Raw genomic sequence first — 12893 nt, 5'->3', positions numbered from 1 at the left:
TCCATTTGCCAAATCTTTGCCAACTCACTTATCTAAATCCCTTTATCACTTCCTTATATCTTCTTCATAACTTCCATTCCTATCTATCTTTTATGTCATGAGCAAATTTAGAACCATACCATCAGTCCCTACATCCAAGTCATTAATATAAATTGTAAAAACTCAGTTCTGAGGAAGGGTTACTGGACCTGAAACATTAACTCTGATTTCTCTCCATAGATGCTGCCAGACCTGCTGAGCTTTTCCAGCAAAACCTGATTAAATATGAATTCCCTTTAACTAAACCATGTTATCTCTGCCTGATTACTTTGAATTTTTTTCCCCAAGTGCCCTGCTATAACATTGTCAAATTGGCTTCTAACATCTTCCCTAAATCAGATGTAAAGCTAACTGGCCTGTCATCTCCAGGTTTCTGCCTCTCTCTGTTTCTGAATAAAGGAGGTACATTAACTATTTTCCAACCTAACTGAGCCTTCCCCAAATCTAAGGAGTTTGCGAATTAAAACCAATGCATGAACCATATCACTTTGCAGTTCCTGTGTTATTCTTTCTATTTAATTCAGGAGCATCAACCCTACACTATCCACTTTATACAATGTAGGAACCAGAACTCCTGATTCCCTCTATCTAAACTTCTAAAAGGGTGAGGTGGAGTGATGTGCCACCTTTTAAACATCAACAGTGGACAGTGTCTATTTCATTATTAGACTCATTCTTCATGCCCTGTGAAGAAAATGTTTTCCGTTCAGTTCAGTGCACTATAAACACTCTCACTCCTTTTACCTTCACAATTAAAACCAGTGCCATCCAATGAGAAACCCTTCTGGCAGTCACAGCTGAAGCTTCCTGGTGTATTCTGGCACGTGCCCTTTGAACCACAGATTGTAGGCTGGCCCATGCATTCATTATTGTCTGTTGTCAAGAGATGATAAAGTTATTTTACTAAGGGCACTCAGTGAATAGACACAAATTATATCAGGTATCCATGATGGTTGTGCATTGGGGGCACAGAGAAATGGGGCGAGGGGAGATGTGAATCAAAGCTAAGATTGATCCTGCCCTCAGTCGTTGTCGACACACGTACACAGATGTGTCTCTCAAAGTTCAATCATAGTGGTCAGGAGCAGGGACCATGGTTAATATTTTATCAGAGGCACAGAGCCAATTTCATCAAGTTTATTTCAGTTGCAGCTTAGATTGACTGACCTACTACAACTTGATAGATGAGCCAGGGATTTTCTTGCTTTGTGTGAGTCTGTGACAAACAGTGATCACATCGAAGCAGCAGTCATTGGGGAGTGGACTTATCCACTCAGCACACACCAGGCAGTGAACACACCCACCCAGCACACACCGGGCAGTGATTATACACCCAGCACACACCGGGCAGTGAACACACCCACCCAGCACACACCGGGCAGTGATTATACACCCAGCACACACCAGGCAGTGAACACACCCACCCAGTACACACTGGGCAGTGATTATACACCCAGTACACACCGGGCAGTGATTATACACCCAGTACACACCGGGCAGTGATAATACACCCAGTACACACTGGGCAGTGATAATACACCCAGCACACACCGGGCAGTGATAATACACCCAGCACACACTGGGCAGTGATTATACACCCAGCACACACCAGGCAGTGAACACACCCACCCAGCACACACCGGGCAGTGATTATACACCCAGCACACACCGGGCAGTGATTATACACCCAGTACACACCGGGCAGTGATTATACACCCAGTACACACCGGGCAGTGATTATACACCCAGTACACACTGGGCAGTGATTATACACCCAGTACACACCGGGCAGTGATTATACACCCAGCACACACCGGGCAGTGATTATACACCCAGTACACACTGGGCAGTGATTATACACCCAGTACACACCGGGCAGTGATTATACACCCAGTACACACTGGGCAGTGATTATACACCCAGTACACACTGGGCAGTGATTATACACCCAGTACACACTGGGCAGTGATTATACACCCAGTACACACTGGGCAGTGATTATACACCCAGCACACACTGGGCAGTGATTATACACCCAGCACACACCGGGCAGTGATAATACACCCAGTACACACTGGGCAGTGGACACACCCACCCAGTACACACCGGGCAGTGATTATACACCCAGCACACACTGGGCAGTGATTATACACCCAGTACACACCGGGCAGTGATTATACACCCAGTACACACCGGGCAGTGATAATACACCCAGTACACACCGGGCAGTGATAATACACCCAGTACACACCGGGCAGTGATTATACACCCAGCACACACCGGGCAGTGATTATACACCCAGTACACACCGGGCAGTGATAATACACCCAACACACACCGGGCAGTGATTATACACCCAGCACACACCGGGCAGTGATTATACACCCAGCACACACCGGGCAGTGATTATACACCCAACACACACCGGGCAGTGATTATACACCCAGCACACACCGGGCAGTGATTATACACCCAGCACACACCGGGCAGTGATTATACACCCAGTACACACCGGGCAGTGATTATACACCCAGTACACACTGGGCAGTGATTATACACCCAGCACACACCGGGCAGTGATAATACACCCAGTACACACTGGGCAGTGATAATACACCCAGCACACACTGGGCAGTGATTATACACCCAGTACACACCGGGCAGTGATTATACACCCAGCACACACTGGGCAGTGATTATACACCCAGTACACACCGGGCAGTGATTATACACCCAGTACACACCGGGCAGTGATAATACACCCAGCACACACTGGGCAGTGATTATACACCCAGTACACACCGGGCAGTGATTATACACCCAGTACACACCGGGCAGTGATAATACACCCAGTACACACCGGGCAGTGATAATACACCCAGCACACACTGGGCAGTGATTATACACCCAGTACACACCGGGCAGTGATAATACACCCAGTACACACCGGGCAGTGATTATACACCCAGTACACACCGGGCAGTGATTATACACCCAGTACACACCGGGCAGTGATAATACACCCAGCACACACTGGGCAGTGATTATACACCCAGTACACACCGGGCAGTGATAATACACCCAGCACACACTGGGCAGTGATTATACACCCAGTACACACTGGGCAGTGATTATACACCCAGCACACACTGGGCAGTGATTATACACCCAGTACACACCGGGCAGTGATTATACACCCAGTACACACTGGGCAGTGATTATACACCCAGCACACACCGGGCAGTGATAATACACCCAGCACACACCGGGCAGTGATAATACACCCAGTACACACCGGGCAGTGATAATACACCCAGTACACACCGGGCAGTGATTATACACCCAGTACACACCGGGCAGTGATTATACACCCAGTACACACCGGGCAGTGATTATACACCCAGTACACACTGGGCAGTGATTATACACCCAGTACACACCGGGCAGTGATTATACACCCAGCACACACCGGGCAGTGATTATACACCCAGTACACACTGGGCAGTGATTATACACCCAGCACACACCGGGCAGTGATAATACACCCAGTACACACTGGGCAGTGGACACACCCACCCAGTACACACTGGGCAGTGATTATACACCCAGCACACACTGGGCAGTGATTATACACCCAGTACACACCGGGCAGTGATTATACACCCAGTACACACTGGGCAGTGATTATACACCCAGTACACACTGGGCAGTGATAATACACCCAACACACACTGGGCAGTGATTATACACCCAGCACACACTGGGCAGTGATTATACACCCAGTACACACTGGGCAGTGATAATACACCCAGTACACACTGGGCAGTGATTATACACCCAGTACACACTGGGCAGTGATTATACACCCAGTACACACCGGGCAGTGATAATACACCCAGCACACACCGGGCAGTGATTATACACCCAGCACACACTGGGCAGTGATTATACACCCAGCACACACCGGGCAGTGATTATACACCCAGTACACACCGGGCAGTGATTATACACCCAGCACACACTGGGCAGTGATTATACACCCAGCACACACTGGGCAGTGATTATACACCCAGCACACACCGGGCAGTGATTATACACCCAGCACACACTGGGCAGTGATTATACACCCAGTACACACCGGGCAGTGATTATACACCCAGCACACACTGGGCAGTGATTATACACCCAGTACACACCGGGCAGTGATTATACACCCAGCACACACCGGGCAGTGATTATACACCCAGTACACACTGGGCAGTGATAATACACCCAGTACACACCGGGCAGTGATTATACACCCAGTACACACCGGGCAGTGATTATACACCCAGTACACACCGGGCAGTGATTATACACCCAGTACACACCGGGCAGTGATTATACACCCAGTACACACCGGGCAGTGATAATACACCCAGCACACACTGGGCAGTGATTATACACCCAGCACACACCGGGCAGTGATAATACACCCAACACACACCGGGCAGTGATAATACACCCAACACACACCGGGCAGTGATTATACACCCAGTACACACTGGGCAGTGATAATACACCCAGCACACACCGGGCAGTGATAATACACCCAACACACACCGGGCAGTGAACATACCCACACACACACATTTGGCAGTGAACATAACCACTCAACCTACATTAGGCAGGGAATATCACATTGCACAGGGTGTTTACCTACCCACTCAACAAATGCATGGGTCTACTCCCTTTGTAGGGGAAACCTCGATTCGGAAGCAGAGTTCCTGATCACGTTAATAGTTTAAGCCATGAACTGTGTCACACAGAATGGCTCAGAACTGCACTGAGTTAACCCAACCCAGCAAGGAAGGGTTAACTCTGAACAATTCTAACTGACTCAAGTTGGAATCAATACAGATTTGGAAATGCTTTGGAATATAAAGCAGTCCTTTGTAACTGTTCACATTTACTCACCGATGCATGATGTGTGGTGTTGTGTGAAACCAGGCGGACATTTGCACGCAAAGGATCCAATTGTGTTAACACACAGGAACTGACAGTTATGCTGTTTTGTTGAGCATTCATCAAGATCTATGGGATTAACAGAAAAAAGAAAGAAAAATCCAGGGGGACACAAAATAGAAATTATTCGAGAGAGATGAGAAATGGGAATAATCCTGGGGAACGATTAATGGAAATAATACTTCAGCAAGTGAAATGGCACTATTCTTAGCATTGGGTTTCATGGGTTGTGATTTTAAAGGGAAGTGAAAAGCATCTTTTCTGGAATAAGTTTCATAGTCTCAGTTCTTCAGTATTAGAAGCACTTTCACCAAGGGACCAGCCTGGGATTCAGGCAGCTGCCTGGCTGAAATTTTTTAAATCTCTTAAAATAATAAGCGATGTCAACGAGGCTGCACACTGACATGTCAGCCAATAACTGCAGGGTGCAGGAACAAAACTCCCAATCCTTGGATAGGGTTATAGGTTATAAAATCATTTCCCCTATTCAGGGTAATCTAAGCAGCACTGGTGTTGGAGGAGGGAGCTGATTCAGATTGATATCACTAAAGCCAGATCAAACTCTATTGGGAAACTTCCTGAACTTGATAATTCTACCGGAGGACAAAAAGTGGAATTCTCAAAAAGGGAAAAAGAAATTTCTTTTCACCCTTGCACCAGGTTGGTGCAACTTAAATGCACGTCATTTTCAGAAGGTTGTTTCCTCTCACCAATGGGGATGTCCCTCAACCACAAAATGTGCAGAGGTCAGTTGTTTCTGTCTCACCTCTGATATCCCCTGCAGAACCAAGTGCTGGATGATTATTGTTTGTAGCATAGTCACTTTCAATTTAGGAAATACTAACTAATGCACAGTAAGATCACATAATTGAATCACGACAATAGCCAGATAATCTGTCTATTTCTTTATATTATTTGACCAGGTTACTACAGATAAATTCATGGCTCTCTTCAAAGTACTTCCATGGGATCTTTTATATTACGCAGGACAATATACAGGAATTCATTAACTACCTTATTCAAAAGATATAAATTCTAAGCAGTGCAGCACTCCCTAGTTAGTGTGATGTGATCATCAGCCTAGATTTTCAGAGACTCAAATCTCTAGACAGGGACTTGAACCTTAAACCTTCTTACTCAGTGGCAAAGAACACTTTTGTTTGGGCCACCAACGACACATAAGTATTCTGCTTGCTAGGGCAATGCAGAACACCTATGATTAGCAGCTCGCCAGCTCCTTACCTTTACACGTCTTTCCATCTTCCTGCAGGATGTAGCCTCGTGGACAAGAGCACTGGTAGCTACCTTCCATGTTCTTGCAGATGAAGTTGCACGGTTTGGGAGACTGCGCACATTCATCGAAATCTGTAAGGAAGCAATGGGGGAAGAACATGTTAATGCTCTGAGTTACTTTTCCGAATCCCATATAGCCAGTTCTTTCTGAGTCACCAGGGTTATTGGGGCCATGATTAGTGTGCGCGGTTCTAGATAACCACTGAGTGCATTGCTCCAGACAAACATTGGAAGCCTTCTCTGTTGCTACATCTGTTTAGGAAGAAGCAATGGAGTTCAGAATAGCACTGATCAGGAATTGAATCAAATTTGCTTTCAAATAGTTTTCACTGGGATTAACAAATAGAAAAGTATCGGTTGTGTTTCATTTCCTTCTTAGAGGCCTTCATTCTGGTTCTCATTCAATCATTCAACCCTAGTCTTGCTGGAAAAGATTAACATGACATACTGGTTTCCATTAACACTTATTCTTGGGGTCCCTTCCTCCTTATTTGTTATTTCTCTATGAAGGCACAATCCCAGGCAATTATTGAACCTTTTCTAAAATGGGAGGAGTTCACTGAGGCCCTTTTGAAAGTGTCCTATATAGTAAGCAATTCATCTCTTACTTCTTGGTCTCTAACACATCTTACCTTGCCTTTCTTTATGTTACAGTAGTCAGTGTTTCTTAGAAGAGATAGTAGGAACTGCAGATGCTGGAGAATCCAAGATAATAAGGTGTAGAGCTAGATGAACATAGCAGGCCAAGCAGCATCTTAGGAGCAGGAAAGCTGATGTTTCGGGCCTAGACCCTTCATCAGATTGGCCCGAAACATCAGCTTTCCTGTTCCTGTGATGCTGCTTGGCCTGCTGTGTTCATCCAGTTCTACACCTTGTTATCTCAGTGTTTCTTAGAACTTTATCTTTCTTGTTCTTCTGGAGCTCCAGATATCCCATCCAAGTCCACTGTTCCTGTTCCTTGCATCCTCACTGTACTCAAATTATCAGTCTCTCACAATTCCTAATCCATTCTTTTCAAGCATCTGAAAGCTTGGACATGTCTTACCCCTTCTCCCCCCATCCCCAATCTGAAGGTTTCTAAAATCAAAACTTGTTCATTTGGCCTCTATTTCCCAACTTACCTCAATTTCTCTCCCATTATTTCCAACCTTAGTGACATCCAGCATTACAGCCTTGAGCTGTCACTTGGCTGTCTCAATTCAAGAACAGCATGTACTTTTTCTTAAAGAAAACAATGTTAACGTGTGTAACAAGAAGTTCGCCTGCAAGGGTGATCCACATCACCTACAGTTTGTGCTCAGAAAGGGTGACACAAATGGTTCTCACCAACACAGGAGGTTGATGTCAAATCAGTGGTGTATCCAATATTACAGAAACAGCGGAAGGAGCCCACGGTATTGATGCACTGTCCATTCTTACACAAGTTTGGTACCACTCTACATTCATCGATATCTGAAATGGACAAGAAGTATCTGTATTGGTATGCTGTTGTGAATATCTAATTCATAGCTCATTTGTTTTAAGAATACAAATTCAGTTTTAGGAATCTATCTTTTAGGTTTTAGCTTTTAAGAAAAGTCAGCATAGAAGACAGGACAGAGCTGTAAAACTGTAGCTGGGCTTACTTTGGAAAGAGCTGAAGATATGATATCACAGGGGAAATCCAGAGAAACTTCGAACTAAATTAGTTTAAAAGCATTCAAACAACCCTGAAAGATTGAAAAACCCTTGTATTTCATCAGATCAAAGGAGAAATTGTATATGAGGGTAATTACGCTAAAGGTTGGTTTGAAGTCAGCCCAGGGCAGGGTATAACATTATGGAACATTTTTGAGGGGGAGGGAATAGCCTCATGGTATTATTGTGAGATTATTAATCTAGAGACCCAGATAATGTCCGAGGGACTTGGGTTTGAATTCTGTCACAGCAGACAGTAGAATTTGAATTCAGTAACTATGTGGAATTAACAGTCTAATGATGACCATGAAACTGTTGCTGATTGTTGGAAAGCCCCATCTTGTTCACTAATGTCTTTCAGGCAAGGAAATCTTCAGTCCTTACCCGTCTGGCCTGCATGTGACTCCGGAGTCATAGCTATGAGGTTGAATCTTAACTGCCCTCTGGAGCGATTAGGGATGCTGTCCCAGCCAGCGATGCCCACATCCCACGAATGGATAAAAACAAAATCCAGTGAATCCTGAAATAATGAGTTCCTGAACTGTGCTGGGTTCCGAGAAAAGGACTCAACTTTGAGACAAATTTTATGTGACCCTTAAACGTGGACTGGAGTTAAACAGCATTGCATTCATGGAAAAGTGCGCCACAAAGGCAAAATGCTTTCTTCATTGTATTGCTGATCTGTAACTTCATCTGAGATACTGATTCGTGGTCGTATGGGCTCATCTCTCTGTACAAATAAACATTTGTCAGACGGTGTTACACCACTGGTAGGACTGGTATCCTCCAGGGTTGTACCAAGGCGTGTCTGTTAGAATAGATCTACGAAGAGTGTAGTCAGTCTTCATGCTGTGCAACAGGGTATACTGTGGTACTGTTATCAGACTGAAACGTACTAACAAGTTTCTTCCTTGCAGGGCATTAGTATGGTCTGAAATGTCAATTTGAGGCATTGGTGCATCTTACCCATGGTGCCTTTTCTATGCTGGCATCACCTTTGAAAGGTGCCAGTGATAATGGACTCGAACAAACGCAACATTTAAAATGGATGAGGGCATTCACACTGCAGTGAGGGACTGATGAGGTGACTCACTGAACACTTTGTTATCAGTAAACAGATGGGAGTTCACTGACATAACCAGTACACAGAGGAGGTCAGTTTCCTACCTTCTGTGCCTGACCAGAAGCCACACCCACTAAAAAAAAACATTTTTGAAATATAGGTACGTGGTTTTCTGACCATTCACTTGAAATCACACCCACTAAGTACCAAAGGTCTTGGTTGATGCATATTTGGAAATTACTCACGCAACATCTAGTTTTGAAAGACAGAGGTGACCTGTATAGATCTGCTTTACCTCTACCATCTGTGGCATATCCAGGTCCATGTGGGCACATTTTTTTGTAACGGGCAGTGCCGGGTAGTGGACATATCTCACATTGGTTGCCCCATCCTCTGCCTCCATTGCAGCAGCACTCAGACTTGGTGACCATGTTACGGTTGGTGGATGACATTTGGCACATGGTTTGCAAAACTTCAATGAAACAGAACCCTTGACGATTGTCTAGATTAGAAGAAAGGGTGTGAGGTCGGATTACAGAGGTCATCCACAGACAACAGGATATGAATCACAACTTCGTTCTTAAAAATTGTTAAACAAAAGAAAAATGATCCTGTATTTGCCGTTTCATTTAATTTCTTCTTCCTGTTATTCTAACTTCTAAAACTTCATGGAATTCCAATGGCTCACCTTCTAAAGGCACTATCTGATGTGGGACTATGTTAAAAATACCCCAGTGTGGGGTGACCAACCAGGGAACTGGAAGTCAACAACTTCAGAAGAAGGAGATTTTCTTTGGAAAAGAGGAAGATCAACATCTGTGTGTTTAATTGCAAATTAATGTTCTACGGTCTGGTGCATATTCAGGGAATACCATATATTCAAAGTCAAATTAATCACTTTAACCTGACAGTTCTTTTCACATAGTTAAATATTCAACATAGAATCATACAGTATGGAAACAGACACTTCAGTCCAACTGGTGCCACCTGCCTGCGCTTCGCCCATATCTCTCCAAACCTTTCCTTTTCATGTGCTTAGACAAATATCTATGAAACGTTATGACTGTAACTGCATCCACCACTTCCTCTAGTAGTTCATTACACACACAAACCACTCTGTGGGTACAAAAAGTTGCCCCTCATGTCCTTTTTAAATTGCACTCCTCTCACCTTAAAAATATGCCAGAGATAATGGGAACTGCAGATGCTGGAGATTCCAAGATAATAAAATGTGAGGCTGGATGAACACAGCAGGCCAAGCAGCATCTCAGGAGCACAAAAGCTGACGTTTCGGGCCCAGACCCTTCATCAGAGAGCAATGAAGGGTCTGGGCCCGAAACGTCAGCTTTTGTGCTCCTGAGATGCTGCTTGGCCTGCTGTGTTCATCCAGCCTCACATTTTATTATCTTAAAAATATGCCTCTTAGTTTTGAACTCCCAGATCGTAGGGAAAAGACATTCGCTATTCGCCTTATCTATGCCTCTTGTGATTTTATAAACCTCTGTAAGGTCACCCCTCAAGCTCCTGCGCTCTAGTGAAAAAACATGAATGGAGATGCAGCTTTACACACAGCCACAAAAACCTCAAAGACGAGAACACCCACAGTGTGACCCAATCCAAAACATACACCCACAGACACAGAAAAATTCAGCCCCTGAAATGTACTTTATTGCCAGTGGGATGGATGGTGTCAGTGGTCACTGACAAGAGAGTCTATGGGAAGATACTCTGGTTCTGGTTTAAGCTAACCTGCAGCAGATGAATCCAGCTCAGTTCAGAATGAAATTCCATTCTCAATATTCAACCACTCTACCCATTAGCTGTTTGGTATAATCCATGATTATAAGCAGTCAAAAGAGAGTTAATGCACTAGTGATTCAGCTGATACACTCTGAAATGGTAAATGTACAGTTTTTGTGTTGCTGCTATGCTAAATGCCAAACACCAGAATAAACCAGAACAATTCTGATTTCGCTGGCTATATCTAAATAGTGGACATTGAATGAGAATACAAACTGGAAAATTACTGCTTGGCGTCTCAGCCAGTCTGTTCATTCTGTGCAGTATTTGATTTTAAGATCCCTAACCTCTCTTCCTACTCCTGATAATTCCCTGGAATATTCCCAAGAAAATCAAATTTCATCTTGATTCCCAAGAGGCTGCCAACAGATCTTGCAGACGCTTCTAGGTTTCCCACTTACCCAGACATTCTGTAGCTGACGGACTTTCCAAGAATCCTTCATTGCAGTCACATCTGTAGCTGCCCACTGTGTTGATACACCGCCCATTCTGACATATTCCTGGTTTCGTGCGACACTCATTTTCATCTGAAAATGTTCCAATAGAACTTTAACCATGTTTCAGAATGAACGAACTGCAGTTACAGAAAGCATCTTATCAGTCTCTCAGCAACATGTCACTTCATTTAATGCACAGTTACTGTTGTTATGTTGACTATTTGACACCCAGTAAGGTCCCAGATTGATTTTAGGGATAATCATTGATACGGAGACAGTGAGGACTGCAGATGCTGGAAGCTGGAGTCAACAAATGCGGAGCTGGAAAAACATAGCAGGTCAGACAGTATCAGAGGAGCAGGGAAGTCAATGTTTCGGGCCGAAACCCTTCATCAGAATTGGGGATGGGGAGGGGAGCACAGAAATAAATAAATAGAGGGAGCAGGATGGGTCTGGGTGGAGGATGCAGTGAGGGGGATACTGTGGTTGATCACTGGGAAGGGTTAAGTGGACATGTGAGTCAGAAGATGGACAAGTTGGTGGAGGAAAGATCTTGAAGCTGGTGAAGTCAATATTCAGGCCGGCTCCCAAGGCAAAATGTGTTGGTCAGGGCGTTGGGAGCACTCACAGCTGAGAAACCTTTATGGACAAAATCTACAAACAAGGCTGTGCTTAACCTAAAATAAGTTTCTGACAATGCAACACCCCAAGCCATTGTTGATTGTTGGAAAAACCCATCTGATTTGCTAATTTCCTTTAGGGAAGGAAACTGCCATCCTTACCTGGTCTGGCCTACATGTGACTCCAGACCCACAGCTATGTGGTTGACTCTTAACCACCCTCAGAGCAATTAGGGATGGGCAATAAATGTTGGCCTAGCCAGCGGTGCCGACATCCCATGAATGAATAACGACACACACACATACACACATAGGAACATGTACCCATGCAGCCCTCTCCATCTGGTCTTCGCATCATTCCTGGTGGGCAGATGCACATGAAAGTGCCGATCAAGTTCTTGCATATCATTCCTCGAGACTCACAGTCATGTAATCCTTCTGAACACTCATCCAAATCTGCAATTAGGGATTAGCATGAGTCAGCAATGCATAAACATCTCTCTCAGACCCCCAACTCTCCACACATTTTCATTCACAATAACATACGTTCACTTATGGTTTATTTTATTAAAAATTGCCAAGTGTTTGGAACAATATTGGAATATTGAGTGTTTGTGAATAAACTAGTGAGCTACAACAGAATGGAAATGAATCACTCAGATAACTAAAGTCTTTGAACTCTCCAGCGCACGATGTTACAAACATTAAGCTCAGTCACTGGCTACATGATTCACATGTGAAACGGGCTAACAATTATAAATTTAATCATACCTACGTGACTGACTGCTCTATCATAAAAGAACCAAATTTGTCAGTTGTAACTTTATTCAGTCAGTTGTGCAGGTTATTATCAGGTTTGGGTCAGGTTATCAATTTGCAAAATGTTTGTTGGCCATTTGGATTGAATTTGTATTGGATTACATTGAACCTGGAATTGGTCACTCCACAGCTGGGGCAGAT

General features: G+C 44.3%; 1 protein-coding gene across 1 annotated transcript in view; it reads right to left on the bottom strand.

The window, feature by feature from the left end:
• fbn2b (fibrillin 2b) overlaps positions 1-12893 on the bottom strand; it is a 205583-nt gene that overhangs the window by 12148 nt on the left and 180542 nt on the right. The window contains exons 55-61 of the mRNA XM_048560154.2: positions 12258-12389; positions 11278-11403; positions 9372-9578; positions 7663-7788; positions 6286-6408; positions 4996-5112; positions 784-912 (exon numbers count right to left, since the gene is read on the bottom strand). Of these exons, the coding sequence (XP_048416111.1) occupies positions 784-912; positions 4996-5112; positions 6286-6408; positions 7663-7788; positions 9372-9578; positions 11278-11403; positions 12258-12389 (960 nt within the window). The remainder of the gene's footprint in view (positions 1-783; positions 913-4995; positions 5113-6285; positions 6409-7662; positions 7789-9371; positions 9579-11277; positions 11404-12257; positions 12390-12893) is intronic.

Source organism: Stegostoma tigrinum, chromosome 30 (assembly GCF_030684315.1).
Source record: "Stegostoma tigrinum isolate sSteTig4 chromosome 30, sSteTig4.hap1, whole genome shotgun sequence".
In the NCBI taxonomy this organism is placed as follows: Eukaryota; Metazoa; Chordata; class Chondrichthyes; order Orectolobiformes; family Stegostomatidae; genus Stegostoma; species Stegostoma tigrinum.
Note: the sequence above shows the minus strand (reverse complement) of the source record. Positions and strands in the feature narration are given on the sequence as shown.